At 44.6% G+C, this 21,211-nt stretch overlaps 1 protein-coding gene across 3 annotated transcripts in view; it reads right to left on the bottom strand.

Annotated features, from left to right (window-relative positions):
• nt5dc3 (5'-nucleotidase domain containing 3) overlaps positions 1-21,211 on the bottom strand; it is a 40,851-nt gene that overhangs the window by 2,846 nt on the left and 16,794 nt on the right. The window contains exons 4-14 of one of the 3 annotated variants that reach the window (XR_005458287.1): positions 20,553-20,608; positions 18,746-18,836; positions 14,486-14,623; positions 13,835-13,895; positions 11,982-12,084; positions 11,715-11,816; positions 11,514-11,595; positions 8,778-8,864; positions 7,505-7,645; positions 4,155-4,219; positions 1,570-1,910 (exon numbers count right to left, since the gene is read on the bottom strand). Coding sequence is in view for 2 of the 3 variants with exons in the window: in XM_038780016.1 (XP_038635944.1) it covers positions 1,649-1,910; positions 4,155-4,219; positions 7,505-7,645; positions 8,778-8,864; positions 11,514-11,595; positions 11,715-11,816; positions 11,982-12,084; positions 13,835-13,895; positions 14,486-14,623; positions 18,746-18,836; positions 20,553-20,608 (1,188 nt within the window). In the remaining variant the exon portion in view is untranslated. Of the gene's footprint in view, positions 1-522; positions 1,911-4,154; positions 4,220-7,504; positions 7,646-8,777; positions 8,865-11,513; positions 11,596-11,714; positions 11,817-11,981; positions 12,085-13,834; positions 13,896-14,485; positions 14,624-18,745; positions 18,837-20,552; positions 20,609-21,211 lie in introns of those variants that run through there. The other 2 variants (XM_038780016.1, XM_038780017.1) reach the window with 2 other exon arrangements.

The raw sequence follows: 21,211 nt of genomic DNA, 5'->3' as shown, positions 1-21,211 counted from the left end.
AGAGGCGAAGGGATTAAATCCCAAAGTCTCAGGTACCTTGAAAATCTGCACATTAGAGTAAGGCTTACTGCTTCATTCTAATATGCAGACTTGCCTATATGTGATCCCGCCCATTGTTGTCTCCTGGCAACATTTCGCGAGATTGCGTTGAATTTTCCGAGGCGTTGCGAGACGGATAGTTCCCGGGAGCGCTCCCTTCACAGGTTTCACTGACCATGTTGCGCCGCAGCGAGATGCTTTTCCGGCGCAGCGTGGCCGGACGATCGCGCCCAATGTCTCACATTGGCAGATACCAAGATGTTAATGTGCCAGTTTTCCATCCCAGCTCATGCTTCGACTCTAGCGTACCTTACCCTGTCACGCTTACCAGCAAGCCTCACTTAGTGGCACAGCTTTCAATGTCTGTATCCGTCCTTCCCTAACCCTCTTCACCGTACGACTTCCCTCCTCACTTTCAATTATATTTTCAATCAACTCTCCCAATAGTGTTCAGTCTAATGTCTCAGATGCTAATTTTTTTTCTGCATTTGCTCAGGAAATTATAGAGCATTTTATAAATTTATTCTTGCATGGGATGTTGCCCATTCTGCCCATCCCTGATTGTCCTTGAACTGAGTGACTTCAGAGTGAAGTCAAGTCAACCACATTGCTGTGGGTCTGAAGTCACATGTAGGCAGATTTCCTTCCCTGAAGAGCATTAATGAAATAGATGGGCTTTTAACTGCAAGTGATTATACTTTCATTACCGAGACTAGCTTTCAATTCCAGATTTTTAAATTTATTTCATTGAATTTTTAAGTCCACTAACTTTGATAGTGGGATTTGAATAAACATCTCCAGAGTATTAACCAGGGCCTCTTGAGTTATTAACCAGTGATATTACCACCACACCGTCTCATCTCCCCATCTACATTTATGCAAATCTAGCCAACAATGTCATACAAAACTTACATATGTGTAAACATGAATGACTCTACAGTACTATCTAACTAGAAATTGGCAAAGATGTCCTTCTGAAGAATTTGCCAAAATTGCACTGGCGCACATGTGACTAGCACACTTTAGAGTTAATATTGAGAGTGGATGTTGTGTGTGACCTGCCCTCAAGTCAGTCTTTATATTCACTATGTGTTTGCATAAATAGTTCTCCAATTAAGCACATCTCCTGTCTGTACATTTTAAGTGACCTCAATTCTCCACAGTACTAGCATAAACCATCCTGCTCCATGATGAACCCAGCACACTGGGAGGGATACCCAGGCACTTTCACTTCCAAATCCCAGTAGTTCTCCACTTCCCCCTTGCCAATCTTTGCCCGAGACTCAACACAACAGACATTGAGGCATGCAAATACATGGAGCTGGGCAATGGGACAAACCAACCCATTACCCAAGCAACCCCAACTACCCAGACCCTCATTTCACTCATCAGAAATTACATTTTGGCGGCAACTTCTCACTCTCACCTCGGAAGACGACACAAAAGCTTAGCTGATCACACACTCTAGCAATGTTCAACTATTGCTTACCACTACAGCCACTGAAAGCCCAGATACAATAAGAGACTTACAAAAAGATTAAAGCAAAGTTCTGAACTGTTTGTATTAAGCCGATGCATTTGAATCGGTTGAGAATGCCTTTGCAGTGGTTCATTTAATCTGAGCCTCTCCTTCGATGTATGGGTATTTGGATGTGCTGGCACAGTTCTGGTCTGACCAGAGCGAGGCTTCATGCTGCAGTGGCGTCCTCCGAGGGTAGAAAGTATTATGCAGATTGTAGTTCAAGATGCAGCTCAGGGACGCCATGTATATATCTGCAAAGCGCGAGAGACGGCGCGAGAAGTAGGTAGGATTGTGGTGGGTTCGGAAAATACTCCCAAACTGCGGGTTAAAGATGGTCTTGGTCAGTTCTCTGAAATATCAAAGTAAAGGAGTCGTCAGTATACAAAACATAAATTAATAGATTTAATTTTTAAAAAAATATAAATTTAGAGTACCCAATTCATTTTTTCCAATTAAGGGGCAATTTAGCATGGCCAATCCACCTAACCTGCACACCTTTTTTTTTTGGGTTGTGGGGGCGAAACCCACGCAAACACGGGGAGAATGTGCAAACTCCACATGGACAGTGATCCAGAGCCGGGATCGAACCTGGGACCTCGGCGCCGTGAAGCAGCAGGGCTAACCCACTGCGCCACCGTGCTGCCCAATTAATAGATTTCTTAATATAACTCAAACCAAGAAGCAACTTGGGATACAAAATACCTTTGACTTGACAGCACCTATTGTAAAAGAGGCTCGCCCCAACATTAGAAATGCATGGTCTAATCCAGGGATTGTCAAACTCGGGGGTGCGACCCGCAGGCGGGTGTCGGGGAGCCGTCCGTAGTGGTGTTCCCGATCGTGCACATCAGCGCGCAACAGCCGTCTGTTAATAACGTTGGCTGCAAGCGTCCTTCAAAATGTAAAAAAACAATGCAGCCGCACTGCGCATGCGTGCCAGATCATCGGCACGCATGTATAAAACCATGTTCATGCGCACTGATGATCGAGCACACATGTGCAGTGCAGCCGCTTTTTTTTTCAAACGGTCGCAGCTTTTTGTTTTACAAGTTCGTAGGGGTTTTATTCATTTAATTTTTTTTTACAAGTTCGGGGGGGTTTTATTTGATAAAATGTTACAGGAAAAAAGTGCAGAACTTTGGATAGGTGGAGACTCCATACTTTCCGACACCGGAAGGCTTCACCTTCATCCAACAGGTTCCATTGGAGGAGCGTGTATGAGGTCAAAGGGACCCAAAACCATTTCCTCCATTTTTGTCAGCAGCAAACAAGGTAAGAGAAAATGGTGGGTCACTCAGGTCGGGTCCCGAAGGTTGGCTGGTTGGTATAATTAGGTCCCCGGAAAAAGAGTTTGAAGAACACTGGTCTAATCTTCTTCCTTATTATTAATACCTCCCCCCCCCCCCCCCCCCCCCCCCCCAACCAAACTCCAACCCCTACCTCACCCAAGAAAGACGGTTCAAGTTCCATTCCAGAGACTTAAGCACAAGTACTGAGGGAGTGCTGCACTGTCTTTCAGATTAGGCATTAACTCAAACCCCATCCGCCCTCTCAGATAGGATACTATGGCACTAATAATAATAATAATTTTTTATTGTCACAAGTATGAAGTTACTGTGAAGAACAAGGACAATCGCTTCAGACACCTGACTAATGTTTACTATCCGGTTATTATTTTCATTGCTAAGCACAAATTGGTGTGTTTCTAATGAGCGATAGTGCAAGAGCACAAGTGACGAGGAGAAGAAATGAAGGCAGGATAACAGTAAGCTGTGAGGTGCCTCACAGTTAAACAGTCTGGTGCTGTTACGTTGCTGGGCTCATGAACTGAAAATTCCACCAAAACAACAGAGGAATCTAGATTCAATTAACATTTTCAAAATCTGGAATTAAAAAGCTAGCAACGGTTATGGTGGCCACAAAACTACTGGACTGCCATAAAGACACATCTGGTTCACTAATGTCCTTTAGGTAATGAAGTCTGCCATGCTTACCCAATCTGGCTTATTTGTGACTCCAGACCCACAGCAATGTGGTTGGCTCTTAACTGCCCTCTGAAATGGCCCAGACATTCAGCTGTATTCATGAAGGTGGCTCACCACCAGCTTCTCGGGGGGGGGGGGGAATATATGCTGCCCTCGGCAGTGATGCCCATAGCCCATGAATGAAAAAGAATGGCCACTTGGGTACCATACAACTGTCTGTGCCCATGCATTCTGTGCAAGTGGCATCATCTTCAGGGCAGCATAGGAGGAAAAGATATTGGGAATCTTATTATAACAGAGGTTTCTATGTGTATGATATTGAAATGAAAATCGCTTATTTTCACAAGTAGGCTTCAAATGAAGTTACTGCGAAAAGCCCCTAGTCGCCACATTCCGGCGCCTGTTTAGGGAGACTGGTACGGGACCTCCTCCACGGGGAGGCTGGTACGTAATCTCTCTCATAAAAGATTTACAACAGATTTAAATGCATTTAAGTAAACAGTGTTTAGTAACAGGCTATAAACATACGTGTTCATAGCAGTAGTATAATCAGCTCAATCTGTGTGTGAATGATGGTGATACAGACTCACTTGTATGGTGGTTATTACCTTAACTCGTTTCTCTCTTTGATCCATTCTTGCAACACCATCCGAGACTCTGCATCGTCATAAATCTAAAACAATAAAAAAAACAGTTCACCAAATGTCAACAAGATGTATGTGAATGTGCGCTAGGGGTAGGTTAGCGAAACAAAATTACAACTTGTTTAAACACTGGTGTCGATCGTCACACCCTATATGATGGAGATAAGTTTTAAGTTTCACTTCTGTGAAAAAAGCGAGCAAGGTCATCTCTCAGACATCAGAAATGAGAGCTGATGCTAGAAAGCTCCTCTCAATAATCCTACATCTGCACATTACCTCATGATGAGAAACTTATGTTGGTTGAGGAAAATCTAATGGCTGGAGTGTGGCATCTTGTGGCATGTCCTATTAGATTGGTGCTTACTGATCGGTGTTCTTTTATATCTTTCAACCAGGTTTAGTCTGCCCAGGAATCTATCTTACCAAATCTCAGTTGGTTTTCTTTCCTTCTAAACTGGGCAGGTCAGTTTCTATTTCTATTTCCCTTACACCAGTAAGTTGCTGAAAGTGTGAGTTGGTAACAGAGCAGTGGGGGAAATTGGCACCTAGGTCCTTGCTAAACCATGGAACAGAGTATCCCCATAACCACTGATATTTAAAGAGTTGAGAATTAGATACCAAAAGGGCTGAGAAGGAAGGTGGACTGGAGTGAGTGGATTCACAGTCAAATCAGGTGTAGAAAGGGGGAAGGAAAAACTGGGCATGGGATTCTCCGTTTGGGAGTCTAAGTATTCCTGCTATGAATCGTAGCAAGGTCACGCTGCCGCAGGAGCGGCGCCCAGATGAAAGTCTCATTCCTTAACCATGCAAATCTATGCATGGTGGAGAGGTTGCTGGATTCCATTGGAAATCTGGTAACGGGACATCATTTGAGCCTGATCACAAAGTCGGCCGGGAGGCCCCCTACCTCAAAACCCAAATCCTGGCAATGAGGGCATCCTCCTACCCACCATGAGAATAATGGGACACCCACTCACCTGCCACACCGCCCCCAACCATGCTCGCATTAGATTGACCCAACATCCGCACCGGACTTCCCAGCCCCCCATCACCTACCCCACTTCAGTCCCTGCCACCTGACATTGCCAATGGTGCACCACCCCCAGCACCATGGCACCTACATCCTGGCAGTGAAACCCACACCTGGCACAGTGCACCCAAGAAAATGAGGGCACCAATAGGTTTCCCCCTCTGCTGCTGCCAGGCTGCGGGGAGTTTGTGGGGGGGGGGGGGGGGGTCATCCTCCAATGAACCTGGAGGTTGGGTTGGCTCAGGATGGAGAACCATGTTGGTCTGCCCCTCCTAATCCCTGGGCAATTTGGAGATCAGCCAAGTGTTTTTTGGTGTGAGAAAAGAGGAAGCTTAACTCCTTCGATGTTGGCGAAGAGCCATCATCATAGCAAGAGTATTTATAAACATTGTGGTTAGCATCAAAGCAGGGTACTTGAGATGCATTCAAGCGTTAACTAAAGACAAATAAAGAATCCACCAAGCAGCTCTTTCTGAACCATTAAACTGTCAATCACAAGCTACTGAAAGGTATTGCTCTGTAAAACGGAGTGAAAGTTTTGCATTTCAAAGGGTTTTAGGCGATTTGAAGCCTTTTCAAGTGTTGTGGGCTTTCGAGGAAGCCTCTGACACTTGCAACAGCTGTTATTTTAAAGACTATTATCTCAGGGAGCAGAGTTTAGGAAAAGAAAAAAAAAAAGTGTTTCCGGTTTCATTCTTCATTGGACCGTCCTTCAGTTACCAGGCAGAGCAGTTCAGGTTGAGGAGGCCACATCAGAATCCAAAAACTCTGACCAGGAGCTTGCTGTTGAGCAGAGGGCTGTCTGAGATCACCATGCCAAGGTCCCTGTGGTCTACCGCTCACCCACAAACCAAGCTTACCCTACACCGAGGACCCTTGGGGGACCCTCCCCCTTCAACCAGGCAGCAGCATGGGGCAACTTTTAGTACCCTGCCCCCGGCGCCGAACCCTTTTTTGGAGGGGGACGCTCCATTCGCCGCCTGATCAAGATTCCCGATCGCAGCAGCGTATGGAGAATCAAGCCTGGATTAATAGAGCCAGAAAGGAAAAAAAGTAAAACTGAATCCCTTTTAACAAATTTTAAAATCTGCAACAATTTGCTACCTGACGGAATGAGATTCAACACCTTTATTGGTTTACTTTCTCGGTAGTCATTATAAATTACCCCGTCATTAAGGGGTTCATTCATTGTTAAATATTATATTAATGGCGCTATATAAATTTTAGTTGTGTGGTTGTTAATTACTGGATTTAACTTTCTGTGGTGAGTTTAATGTGCAAAGTTTAACGAGCAATTTCCATGAATCAGGGGAGCATCAACTCGGGATGCCATTTTTAGGAAGTTAATGGCAGAGCAATACAAAATCTTTCAGCAGCATGACGTGATTCAAAAGTCATCTTTTCCACTGTTACTAACTGATGTGTGCATGAATAACCCTAAGCCTCATTCATACACTGTTATTTTTATCAGCACGTTCTGGGCCATTGCATCTTGCTTATTTCAAAATTCATTAGCATTCAGAAGTCCTACACATCTAAAATATAATAGACAGAAATACAGGCGCATATTTCTAGAACCGAGGAGTGCACACTTGACTAGGGGAAGGCTGTAAAGAATAGAAAACTTCCTGTGACAACAAAGGAGTTGTCCGGATGGCAGATTTTCTTCCTTAAGGATAATGATGTACGAGATGGGTCTTTGTGACAATCGATGATGAGGGCAGTAAGGTATAGCACTGCTGCCTATGGCCCCGAGGACCCAGGTTCAATCCCGGCCCCGTCACTGTTGGTGTATAGTTGCACATTCTCCCTGTGTCTGCGTGGGTTTCACCCCCACAATCCAAAAGATGTAGAGGTTAGGTGGATTGGCCACACCAAATTGCCCCTTAATTGAAAAAATTAATAATTGGGTACCAAGAACAGAAAAGTACAGCACAGGAACAGGCCCTTTGGCCTTCCAAGCCTGCGCCAACCATGCTGCCCGTCTAAACTAAAATCTTCTACACTTCCGGGGTCCCTCTAATCAATTTTTATTCTCTTAAAAAAATTTTTTTAATGACAATCGATGATAGTTGTCATGGGCACCATTACTGAGCCAGATTTATTAACTGAATTTAAATTCCACCAACAGGCATGGTGGGATTTGAACCTGCGCCCCAGAGCATTAGCCAGGGCCTTGGGATTACTAGTCCAGTGACATTACCACTACACCACCATGTCCCCTTGCTTCACCACTAATCATCTAATCTACTTGAATTCAGTACTGTAAACAGGACACACTTACTTGCATGCGTTCAAGCAGCCCTGTGAGGCCCTGCAGCCACACAACCACCTGACTGTACTGCTCTGTATTCATGGTTTTAATCTCCGATCGTAGCTCTGGAATAATTGCACCCGTCCTCCAGCCGTGCTTCAGGGTCAGATCCTTTTGTGACATTGGAAGGACATTGGCTAGTTACTGATTAGTTAAATTATACATGTGGAAGTGCAAACAAGATGCCTTTTCTCGGTTTCGAAGTCAGAAAACTTATTGGATTTGTAACCTCACAGACAACAGAGAGCATATTAATCTCCGTGTGAGCACACAAAAATAATTTCAGCAACACTAGAAACCTGATTAATAGCGTTTTCAATAAACTCAGAATGTTTGATTTTGGGGAATGAAACCATTTGCGAGTACAGGTAAAGCATAAGAGGGCAAGGAAAAAAATCTCAACATACTAAATATTAATTAAGTGTTCCTGCCTCTTTCTGCTCTTCTCATTCCATACTCCGGCAAAAAACAATCTGATTCCATATGCAAATGATAAAGGAGATAAAGTGCACATCAAAATAAACACCACAATATTTTGTATCATGTCAAAGTATACATGTAACATGGGTTCTTTCTGCTTCAGTAGTAGTGGCTCATTGATGAGATATTGAGACATGTGTGCTTGAACACGAACACTTTATTGGTAGGCTTTAACTATTTAATTATTTACAGTTCCACGGTATGGTCATGTATGGGTAAGCACGGTAGCATAGTGGTTAGCATAATTGCTTCACAGCGCCAGGGTCCCATGTTCGATTCCCCGCTGGGTCACTGTCTGTGCGGAGTCTGCACGTTCTCCCAGTGTGTGCGTGGGTTTCCTCCGGGTGCTTTGGTTTCCTCCCACAGTCCAAAGATTGATTGGCCATGCTAAATTGCCCTTAGTGTCCAAAATTGCCCTTAGTGTTGGCTGGGATTACTGGGTTATGGGGATTGGGTGGGGGTGTGGGCTTGGGTAGGGTGCTCTTTCCAAGAGCCGGTACAGACTCAATGGGCCGAATGGCCTCCTTCTGCACTGTAGATTCTATGGTGTTGCTCCACTAAGCAGGCTAACTGCTTACTTGAGTGTTGCTTCTAGACTGTTCTCCGAGTTTCTTACCATGTGACTACATACATAATACTGTAGGAGGGGGGTGCCAGTCTCCAATCCCACGTTAACCCTTTCTCTGCCGAGCACCAGGCACATATCACATATAGTACAGATACCTTAATTTAATCAACTTAACGAAAACACGTTTACACTTACAGCTAGATCACTGTAAATGTGATCCCCAAAATAAAGCACTTTTGAACCAGTCCAGCCAGTGAGTTTTAAAAATTCATACAAGTTGCCCTAGAGTAAAAACAAATTAGAAGATTAAAATGCAGTTCAGACTAAAGACCAAGGCTCAGCCCAGCCCTTCCTCCCAAAATAAATTGTTGCATTGGATATAAATATTGATAAAGATGTAAACCCTGACGCAGAGGCGCTAAATGAGAATATAGAACCATCCACATGTGTGAACCAGGGAACAGGAAATGGTTAAAAGAGGTGCACTGATCACTGCATCACTCTGAACTGATACAACATTAGCTCATAAGTAAGGAACAGGCCAGAGTCTGCAAACTTTAGGAAGGTGGTAGCTGGGAACTTAAAAAGCTTATTAAGAAATCAATAAGGCGGCAATAACTTTCAGTAAACGGGCCATTTTAACAGTATTTATTATTTGCATCGAGAGGTAGATGCCATTGCTTCAGTTAAAGGCTGCATTACTGTAGGGAGAACTATGTTTATTTTGCATCAGGTTTTGTACCTGTTTACTTTAAATACTGCAATGTGAAAATCAGAACAGGATGTCAGACCATTCTGTTTATTACAAACCATTATGGATTTTAATCTTTGTCAAATGAAGTACAACCTAAATCTCTTAAATTACATACATTATATGATCACTCAAACATTTTTAAAATTCCCACCTTGTTACATTATTAATTTTGCTTAACTCAAATTATTGGATAATTACATTTAGCACAAAAAAAGACTTTGAAATGTCAGGACACCATATTAAACATTGCTGAAAAAGTGTTGGCGATTTTCATCTTGCACTGACCAGGACAGATGCAAGAATGCAAATTACGAAGAGTAATTATTTATACTGCATGAGAAAAGAGTGCTGATTGGTTGGCACTTTGATTCCGTTTGGTCTAGGTGTTGCCATGGAGAATGCACCTGGGAGCTATTATCTTGAGACTTTTTTTTTAAATTTGAAAAAGGTGCAATTCCAGGACATGCACCTTTTGCCTGGAAAGGACAGGGCCCTGTGTATGAAGATATGTAGCTTCTAGCAATTGAGGGCACCACATTGCGAGGCCAACTAATAATCGTAAATCAGTTGTAACACATTTGGGATTGTTCAGCAAGCGGTGTCCAATCGTGGAATCACATCTAACGTTGGACATTTATGGGCACAATTTAACTAAATGGGAACAAAGTCCCACGGCAAGCGCATTTAGCTACGTGTTTCCCAGCGCTTGCAGTGCCGAGAAACACAAGGCTATAAAACACGACTTGCGTTTGATAAGGAGCCTCAATGGAGGACACATGGCCGAGGCCGCACATAGCCTTTTTTTGTGCACTGACGAGCTCCGCTCTCCGGAAATCCTCAGTGTTGCTGGAATTCGGGATGCCATTTTTAACTGGTGTCCCAATCTTCGAGGCCCCCCAAAAGCGACCCCAGACCCTCCCCAAGCCACAAAGCACTATGGGAGGGTCCCCACCCCATGCACAAAATGCCAGCTTGGTACCTTGGTACTATCAAACTGGCATCCTGGCAGTGCCCCTCCCAGCTGCAGTGCCACCTGGGCACCTTGGCAATACCAGGTTGGCAACCAGGTGGCACCGCCAGGGTGTCCATGCCAGGGTGCCAACAGCAGTGCCAGGTAGTCACCCTGCCCAAAGGGCATGCACCTGGGTGCCTCAGATCCCCTGAGAGACCCCCTCGAGAGTCATTCCATCTGGCCCCGATTTTTGGATACCTGCACAGAACGGCGCTCGCCCGAGGCCTTTGAGATGAAGGAGATTTATCACTTGCCTCGGGTAACCCGGGAATCCGCACATTAAAATGAGACTACCTATCTTGCTTTAGTATGCAGATTTGTTAAAAAGTGATCTCGCCCACAATGGGCGGGATTTACATCACCACATCTCACAAGATCGAGTTAGATCTCATGAGGCGTTACGAGCTGGGTAGATCCAGGGAGCGGGGTCTCATGGCTTCTATCAGTCACACTGCACTGCGGTGAGCTGTTTTTTGGGTGCAGCGTGGCCATTAAATCACACCCCATGTTCCACGTTTCACAAGCACGAGCTAGTGGAGTACGATTGGTATTCGACCTATTGCAGACAGCTGAAAAGACATGCTGTTTGATATAATCTGCCAGTTAATGGGATGTACGGCCTTCTTGCCAAGCATCGCACCAGCACTGAAACCCGTATACCACGTTACTCATTTGTCTGGTAGGCAGAATGTCTTTTTGGTTTGATGGCTGCATTCTGATAGTGGAGAATACCACTTGCATTGCTACTGTTGCTGCATATGGAAACATTTATCCCTACTATCACTTCTTCCGTTACAAGAAAAGGCTGCATTGATACTAGTGGATTGTGGTAGAGTTTGCATGGTCAAATAATTGGCATGATTCCTACAGAATGCTGCTTGATTTTGAAACTGAGTGGCTTTGTTATCAATTTTGATGTATGAGGCAGAGATTACAATTATTTGAGAGATAAAGACACATGAATACGACAGATAATTTCTTGCTGACATCAACTCGCTTTTAAAAATTTAAGACATGTTTAGAATTAATCTGATCGCATTGTGCAGTAAATCAGATACTCAACCTTAGAGGTTGTGCGTGTTATTGGAGCATTCAATCCAAAAACGTGAAACTTAAAAAGAGTCTAGAACAGGTAAAAAGGAACAGGTAGAATGAGGGGATTTACCTGTTTGTAGATCTGACCTTTTTCTAATTTGCTGATTTTGTCCCAGTGCAATTTATCTCTCTGATTTGCTCTCCTGAATGGTCTACAGAAAAGGAACAGATCTTTTGAAACAAATTTTCAAACTTCACGAAAAACACATATTTCGCTCCCACCCCCAGAAACACAATTGAACCTGTGCCTGTTCAGTCCCACCACACTTACCTCCGGTCATCATTGAAGAATGCTGGCTTCTCAGCCTGTACAATGATGATGTCAAATAGGTCACGCCAATCTTGGCCAACCATGTATTGCATGCCTTTATCACTATAGCACAAAGGGAACACAACCACCATAAATTTATGAAAAATATTGTTCCGATTTTAATTACTGCTAGTGCAAATTTCTCAAAAATAAATTTTGCTCTGTTTAAGCATTTCTCTATTTGTAATGCAGATGACCATTTCCAATGGAATCTGGGAAGTTACTTACACAAAGCTAAAAGGGCTGTTTGTTATGAGGAAAAGTTTCTTGCCACTGTCAATCAATTTTCCCAACACAGTACTCGTTTGCTCCTCATGAGACACATATTTTTCTGATGTGAAAGAAAGGTTACCAGTAAGTTTTTACATGCCAGTACATTTGACTTTGCACAGTATTTTCAGCAACCGATTGAAATAAAAAAAAGGATACACAAGTCAAATCTGGACAGACAAACTGAAGCAAATTTGCTTTTAGTTGCAAGGGAAAATATGTCGAGCTGTCCAAACAGGCAAGATGCAAGCTAACCCAGTTCATAGGTTTGTCTCATTTAACTACAGCTGGACTGCAGCGGTATTGATTATCACTGAGTGGGTGGGTGTACCTTGGATGACACTTCAAATCCGAGTCAAGGGATGGTGGAATGGAGAGATTTTACAAATTTGAGGTGTCACCGACGAGGCCTTGCTTGACACCAGCACAACAAAGAACAGAGACCAATACAGCACAGAAACAGGTCCTTCGGCCCTCCAAGCCTGCGCCGATCATTGTACCTGCCTAAATTAAAACAGTATGCCCTGACAGAGTCCGTATCCTTCCATTCCCACCCTATTCATATACTTTGTCTAGATGCCCCTTAAATGCCGCTATCATACCTGCTTCCACCACCTTCCCAGGCAGCGCGTTCCATATATTTACCACCCTCTGTGTAAAACACTTGCCTCGCACATCTGTTCTAAACTTTTCCCCACGCACTGTAAACCTATGTCCCCTAGTACTCGACTCTCCTACCCTAGGAAAGAGGCATTCAGGCACAGAATGCCCGCACACTTCCAATCGTCACTTCTGAGTATAGAACTCAAGTATTACATCTTTTTTGAATTGAACGAAAGTGTGGAGGACAATAGCTCCTTGGTGCATGGTAATACCTCAACCAATCTGTCCACTTGAAAACTAATTGGTAGCCTTTCCTCATGCAGTATAAATTGTTGCTCCTTTAAAATATTCCTGCGCCTGTCCAAATATGTGGAAGATAAAAAGCTTTCCTCAGAAAACTTTTGCAATCATTGCATTATAATGGGCAAAAAATAAATTTGAATGTGGAGATGCTGGGGGAAGGAGGGGGGGGGGGGGGGGGGGTGTGGGCATGGAGATCAGTGGAAGCTTGAATTTGCGAGTTGGATTTTATATGGAAGGCAGGGAACACTCCTCGCCAGAGAGACGGACGCACACTTCCACCCTGTCCCAAACCAAACCAGATAAGAATGGCAGATTTCCTTCCCTGAAGGACGTTGGTGAATCAGATGGGTTTTTATGACAATCCAGTAGTTTCATAATGAAATGAAATGAAAATCGCTGATTGTCACGAGTAGGCTTCAATGAAGTTACTGTGAAAAGCCCCTAGTCGCCACATTCCGGCGCCTGTTCGGGGAGGCTGGTACGGGAATTGAACAGTGCTGCTGGCCTGCCTTGGTCTGCTTTAAAAGCCAGCGATTTAGCCCAGTGTGCTAATCATTAATAAAGAGCCTAGCTTTTTATTCCAGATTTATTAATTAAACTTAAATTCCCCCAGTTGCTGTGGTGGGATTTAAACTTGCGCATCCAGAGGATTAGTCTAATTCTCTGGATTACTTTTCATTCTTTAGTCCACCATCTACATCTGCGTCTCCAACTATATAATTCATAACTACCTCTCTTCAATTCTGTAGGAGGGTCAGACAGACTTGAAACAGTTAGCCCCGTTTCTCTCTCCACAGATGCTTCCAGACCTGCCGAGGTAATCCAGCCTCTCTGTTTTTACCCACTCTGCTGTCAGCTGTCATGCAAATCTTAACATAAGTTGAACCACATAATTATATACATACCAATGTCCTGTTCAACTGCCCCATACAATATTCCTTTAACATGGACATCTCGGATAACCTCCTGTCAATTATAAATCAAGAAGCAATTGAATCTTCATCACAATTTCTATTAAATTCAAATAGCTTGAATTCTAAGGTTGGACTTATCAATAATTCCTTTCTGCCTTAAGATAAATTTGGAACAACATTCCAATCTGCATCTTCATGAAGCCAAGTTCAATAACGTGCCCATCAAAAACTTGAACTCATGACCTTTCTTTTTTTAAATTTTTTTATTAAAAAGAGTACCCAATTTTTTTTTCCAAGTAAGGAGCAATTTAGCATGGCCAATTCACCTACCCTGCACATGTTTTGAGTTGCGGGGGTAAGGCCCACACAAACAGGGGAAGAATGCGCAAACTCCACATGGACAGTGACCCAGGGCCAAGATCGAATCCGGGTCCTCAGCACTGTGAGGCAGCAGTACTGACCACTGTGCCCCATGACCTTTCAACTCCAAATCACACCAGCAGTTCATTGAGCTGTCAGCCAAAAATTTCACTTGGCAAACCATTTCAATAGTTTGCATGGCAACTGAATTAAAGTGTTAAAGATCTGCTAGGAAAACGAGCAAGGAATCGGACGAGCAACAAAATTCTTCTTGCCTCTTACCTTAACATCCTTATAAAGATAAACAGGCTCAAAGTCAATGTTCTGCCTGATGAAATAGTCATTGACACAGGAAAGCAGCGTCAGCTCTGGTAATGAGAAAATGTCCATGAATTGCTTCATTGTAAAGCCATGTGAACTCTGATTAAACAAAATAATATAAAGTTATTCAAAAACCACTGGATTACATGAACAGCACATATTTTCAAAACAGTTTTTAAAATGTTCACAAGAATTCCTTAAAATTGTACAGCAGCACATCTTTGAAATGAAATGAAAATCGCTTATTGTCACAAGTAGGCTTCAATGAAGTTACTGTGAAAAGCCCCTAGTCGCCCCATTCCGGCACCTGTTCGGGAAGGCTGGTACGGGAATTGAACCGTGCTGCTGGCCTGCCTTGGTCTGCTTTCAAAGCCAGCGATTTAGCCCATTGTGCTAAACCAGCCCCTCGTCCCTTGGGAAGGGAAAGGGTAAAGAAGAAACAAAACTAGTACAGGGAGATGACGGCACTCAAAACAAATGCTCATCATCTGAACAGGTGGGGCGTAATTCCAAAGTTTGCAGGTGACACAAAACTCAGAAATGTAATAAGCAGCAGACTTCAGAAGGGCATAAAGAGGTGAAATATGCACAAGCAGGGAGGATGGCATTTAATGTAGAGAGGTGAGGAGTAGGAGGCAATATGAATCAAATAACACAATTTGGGAGAAAGTGCAGGAATAGAATGAACTGCAACCCCCTGCCCCCTCCCCAGAAACAATAGGGGGATGAACGATCTGCTAATGTGTGTTTTTGGTGGTATTGATCGAGGGAAGCAGGTTTGTTACACAATTTCCTGTTCTTCCACAAATAATTAAACCTTTACCATCAATATGAACTATCGGAGAGAAATAAATGGGATCCGAGTCTCAACAACTCAGCGCTCCCTCAGTACCAAACTGCTACCTAGATCAAATGCTATAGTTCTGGAATAAGGTTGGAACCTACAACGTTATAGAATCATAGAAATTTATAGAACAAGAGACCATTTAATCTATTGTGTCCATGCAGCCAAAAAAAGAACTCTTCACCTAGCCGCATTTCCTCCATTGGTGCTTCGTCAAAAATATCACAATTTTAAAATTCTGATCCTTGTTATCAAATCCCTTCATGACCGCTCCCCCACCCTATCTTTGGAATCTCCTCCAGCCCCACAATCTTCTGAGATATATGCTCTCAACTAATTCTGGCCCCTTGAGCATCCCCGCCAAAACATCTCCTGTCCCACCAGGGGCCCCAACATCCTTGACCACTGCTACACAACCATCAAGAGCACGTACCACTCCACCCACCCGACCGCATTTCGGAAAATTAGACCACAAGACGGTGCTCCTTCTCCTGCATACAAGCAGAAACTTAAGCAGAAGCAACCGGTTAAGATGATCAAGCCATGGCCCGGGGTAACGGAAGAGCTCCTACCCGAGTACTTGGAGTCAGTGGGCTGGTCCATATTCAAGAGCTCAGCAGCCAATCTAGGTGAGTGTGCCACTACCATCACTGATTTCATCAAGTGTGTTGGGGACTGCATGCCAAAGAAAGTTGTACGTGCATTTCCCCAATCAAAAACCATGGTTTAACCGGGAGATCCACTCATCTGCTCCAACCCCATCTACAAGTTGACAGGACCGTAGTGGATTGGATCTCAAACAACGACGAGCCAGAGTACGGAGGGAGATAGAGAACTTAGTGGCATGGTGCAATGACAACAATCTCTCCCTCAACGTCAGCAAAACTAAGGAGCTGGTCATTGACTTCAGGAAGTAAAGTGTCATCCGCACCCCTGTTTGTATCAATGAAACAGAGGTGGAGATGGCGGACAGCTTCAAGTTCCTAGGTGTAAACATCACCAATACATCCACCAAACATCCTCCAGGCTTCCCAGTTTCCTCCCACAAGTCCCGAAAGACGTGCTTGTTAGGTGAATTGGACATTCTGAATTCTCCCTCCGTGTACCCAAACAGGGGCCAGGGGCTTTTCACAGTAACTTCATTGCAGTGTTAATGTAAGCCTACTTGTGACACTAATAAAGATTATTATCTGTCCTGGTCCACCCATGTAGACACTATGACCAAGAAGGCACAACAGCGCCTATACTTCCTCAGGAAATTTGGTATGTCCACAATGACTCTTACCAATTCCTATAGAGTCCCATAGAAAACGTCCTATCTGCTGCATCACAGCTTGGTATGACAACTGGTCAGTCCAAGACCATGAGAAACTGGAGTTGTGAACACAGCCCAATCTATCATGCGAGCCCGCCTCCCATCCACTGACTCTGTCAACACCTCCCGCTTTCTTCGGAAAGCAGCCATCATAATCCAAGACCCCTCCCACCCAGGTTAATCTCCAATCCAACCTCTTTCATTGGGCAGAAGATACAAAAGTTTGAGAACACTTTTACCAGACTCCTGGATGACCTTCTTAGGGTCTGAACTGATCTTATGGACTGAACTGATCGTTTTACACATCTTCTCTACAGTTCATTGCAGTGTTAACGTAAGCCTACTTGTGACAATAAAAGGTTATTATTATTATTATTAGCTGTAGCACTACTTCAACCGCTACGTTTATGTATTTTCAATATGTATCCTCATGTATATATCATATGTTCTTTGTTTTCATGTATGGAGTGATCTGCTTGGACTGCACGCAAAACAATACTTTTCACTGAGCTCGGTACACATGACAATAAATCTAAATCTAACTTTAATTGCTCCTCCAATGGTGGCTGTGCCTTCAGCTGCCTAGGTTTTAAGCTCTGGAAATCCCTCCCTAAACCTCGCCATCTTTTTTCTCCTTGAAGACGCTCATTAAAAACTACTCTCTGCTCCAAACCTTATTAGAACATTTTGCTGTGTTAAAAGGTAATATATAAAGTTTTTGTTGTTTTCAACCCTGGTTCTGTAGCCTGGTAGGTTACAGCCTCGAGTACATATCCAAGTTCTTTGAAAGAGGGATGAGAGTTCCTGCCTCTACCACCCTTTCAGACAGTGAATTCCAGATTCCCACCACCCTCTGGGTGAAAATGTTTCTCCTCAACTCCCCTCTGATCCTTCTCCCGGTTATTAAATCTATGCTCCTCTGCTAAGGGAATTGGATCCTTCATAATTTTATATATCTCAATTAAATTTCTTCTCAGCCTCCTCTGTTCCAAGGGAAAGGACGTGTAGCTTATCCAATCTTTCCTCATTGCTATTGCTGAAACTCTCCAGTCCTGGTAACATCCTCCTAAATTCAAATTCACTCTTGTACACTCTCTAAGTGCAATCAAATACTGCCCGCAGTATGGTGATCAGAACTGCCTGAAGTTCCTGACTCGGAGGTATTGAGGGCCCTACCAAAAGTAAGGTCCAATTTAAAGAGGTCCCAGAAAGGACAGACTCCACAGTGAAAGCAAATGTGATTCTTCCATTTGCAGCTTCCCGTTACATGGAGTTTTTTTCCATAGGAAGACAGGACTTAGGAGCAGGAGTAGGCCATTCAGCCCTTCAAGCCTGCTCTACAATTCAATAAGATCACTGCTGCTGATCTGCTTGTGGTCTCAACATTTTGCTGTCTGCCCCACCAAAAACATAGGCCGGAATTTTGCAGCCTCATGCCAGCAGGATCGGCCAGCCCTGCCAATGTGAGTGGGGATCTCAATGACTCGCTGGCCTAATCATGGGGAAACTGGGAGCTTGGGGGGGGGGGGGGGGGGGGGGGAAGATTCTGCCCATAATCTGGATAGATGGCACAGTAGCACAGCAGTTTGTACTGTTGCTTCACAGAGCCAGGGACCCAGATTCGATTCCCGGCTTGGGTCACTGCCTGTGTGGAGTCTGCATGTTCTCCATGTGTCTGTGTGGGTTTTCTCCGGGTGCTCCAGTTTCCTCCCACAAGAGGCGAAATGGACATTCTGAATTCTCCCTCAGTGTTCCCAAACAGGCAACGGAATGTGGCAACTGGGGATTTTCACAGTAACTTCATTGCAGTGTTAATGTGAGCCTACTTGTGACACTAATAAAGATTCATTGAAATAACAGGCACAAAGTTCATGATTTTTTGACTATCAAAATTAGCATGCAAATGGAACATTATCTTAAGAAAGTCTAAACCAGCAAAATGTACACTGGACTGAAAGACTTCTAATGTTCTATCATTCTATGTGTTCAGACAACTGTTTATAATTAGGCTGCCTCAGGGTGCAAAAAACAGACTCGCAGTAAAATATTTCAATGCATTTACCTTGCCATAAAAGTCACTCATATGTTCCAAAGGAACATGGGTCCCTTCATACATTTCGATGACTTGTTCATCTGGAACTGGGCTTAGTCCCCTGTTGTTAAAAATGAAACATTTCAGCATTAGTTCACGGAGATTTGGCTGTGCTGGCACGACGCACACATCCCAAGAACAATTTTTTTAAAAAGTAAGGTCACCAACTGTGGCCTAGAGGCACAGAAGAGCATTTCTTTTTTAACAGTTCATCATGAAATGCTGCAGTCTGAGGCTTGTCGGTATCACCCACAGACAGGGCTTTGAATGGGGTTTCTTTCCAATGGCTTATTCGGCAAATTTTATTTTCAGTGTATCAGTTCTATGGACACTGGAATAGATTGCGATGCTGTATAATAGTGCCAAAAGAGGACAATGGGATGGGTGTGTGAGGAAGTGAGAGGGGTAAGGAGGAGGTATGGGGTGGATGCTGGATGAGTGGGTATAGAGGGATTGAAGGGGGGTTTCTGGCCACCAATGTTCTCATCCATGGAGACGGACCTCAAACACAGGCCCCATCAGCATTGGCCCACCTCCATATCGGAACCAGTTTCTGACTTTAGCCTACCTCTAGAGGCAGCGTGACTGTCTCCTGTCCTCGCCTGGCTCCCCAACACATTAGTGCCATGAGTGTCAGGCCTCAATCTCCATCAACAAGAAAGAGGCCCCTGATATTCTGCAGTGTCACCATTGGTGAATATCTCCCACCATCAATATCTTGGGGTTTACCACTGATCAAGAGGCTGAATCATCCTAGACAAGTCAACATATTTAATGCTGAATAAATATATTCAGCGGGATTCTCCGACCCCACCGACGGGTCGGAGAATCCCCAGAGGGCGGCGCGAATCATGACCCGCCACCCTGACACCGGCTGCCGTATTCTCTGGCGCCAGTTTTCGGGTGGCGGTGGGGTTCACGACACAGTGGTCGGAATTATCCAGGCCCCAATGGGCCGAGCGGCCGTCCATTTCTGGCCAGTCCCGCCGGCATGGATTTGACATGGTTTCACATGGTGGGACCTGACTGGTAAGTCAGCTGGTGCTGTCCTCAAGGGGACGCAGGGGGATCCGATCCTGGGTTGGGGGGGGGGGGGGGGGGGGAACGGGACGGGGAACGACCCTCACAGTGGCCTGGCCCACGATCGGGGCCCACCGATCTGCGGAGGGGCCTGTGCCATGGGGGCACTCCTTCCTTCCGCGCCGGCCCCTGTTGGGTTTCGCCATGGCTGGCACGGAGAAGACAACCCTCTGCGCATGCGCCAGAATTCGGCAGCCAGTCTGCGCATGCACGGAACCACGCCTGGGGTTCTGCGCATGCGTAAGATCACGCCGGCTTTTCGGCACATGCGCCATCTCGCGCAGTCCCTTCAGCGCTAGCTGCCACGGCGCCAACCCCTCTGCCGTCCACCTCGCCCCTGCAAGTGCGGAGAATTCCACACTTTAGGGGGCTGTTGACACCGGAGTGGTTCGCGCCGATATTCCTGCCGGCGTTGGGACTTAGTCCCCGGACAGGAGAATCCCGCCCATTATCTGCAGTAGTCTGCAAAGTCTAACCTAAACCTAATGTTGGCATTCCAAACTGTGGTAGTTTAGTGTGAGATTGTGTTTACATCAGATTACTGCAATTGGGGTAGCTATTAATTCTTAGAGAATGAAATTCTGCAAGGGCAGATTACTGGAAAAGGTACAACCCCAGATCATGGGGATAGATTCCATTGAGCCAGTACGAAACTTAGAGGAAGAGTAAGAGAGGAAACATTCTATAAATATAATACCTGTATATGGTTCCTAACTGAATGTAGTGAAAGGCATCAATCTTCATCACTATCCCCTAAAATAAAAATTGAAAAAATGACACAGTCATCCTAAAATATTAAAACGATTATCTGAACAATTTTATTCAACACCAAGTACTACTTTTTTTTTTTAAAACAAACAATTTTATTGAGGTAGTTTTTCGGCATTGTAAACAGTTACAGACATCAACAGAAAGAAAGCAAAATAGGCACAAATGTGCAAACATCCACGTACATTCAATACTTCAATCATAACATACTGCACAAGCCCGCTCCTCTCCCATCGGCACTACCCGCCAATTTATCCCTCCTACTCTACTCTACTCTCTACCTACCCCCCCCCCCCCTGCTGATGCTCACTCTCCCTAAAAGAAGTCAATGAATGGTTGCCACCTTCGGGCGAACCCCTGTACAGATCCCTTCAAGGCGAACTTAATCTTTTCCATACCCAGAAAACTCGACATGTCCGAAAGCCACAACTCAGTCTTCGGGGGCTTTGAGTCCCTCCACGCCAATAGTATTCGTCGCCGGGCTATCATGGAAGCAAAGGCCAAAACATCGGCCTCTTTCTCCCCCTGGACTCCCGGGTCTTCCGAAACCCTAAAAATTGCCACCCCTGGACCCATCGCCACCCTTGT

Source organism: Scyliorhinus canicula, chromosome 20, assembly GCF_902713615.1.
Source record: "Scyliorhinus canicula chromosome 20, sScyCan1.1, whole genome shotgun sequence".
Lineage (NCBI taxonomy): Eukaryota > Metazoa > Chordata > Chondrichthyes > Carcharhiniformes > Scyliorhinidae > Scyliorhinus > Scyliorhinus canicula.
Note: the sequence above shows the minus strand (reverse complement) of the source record. Positions and strands in the feature narration are given on the sequence as shown.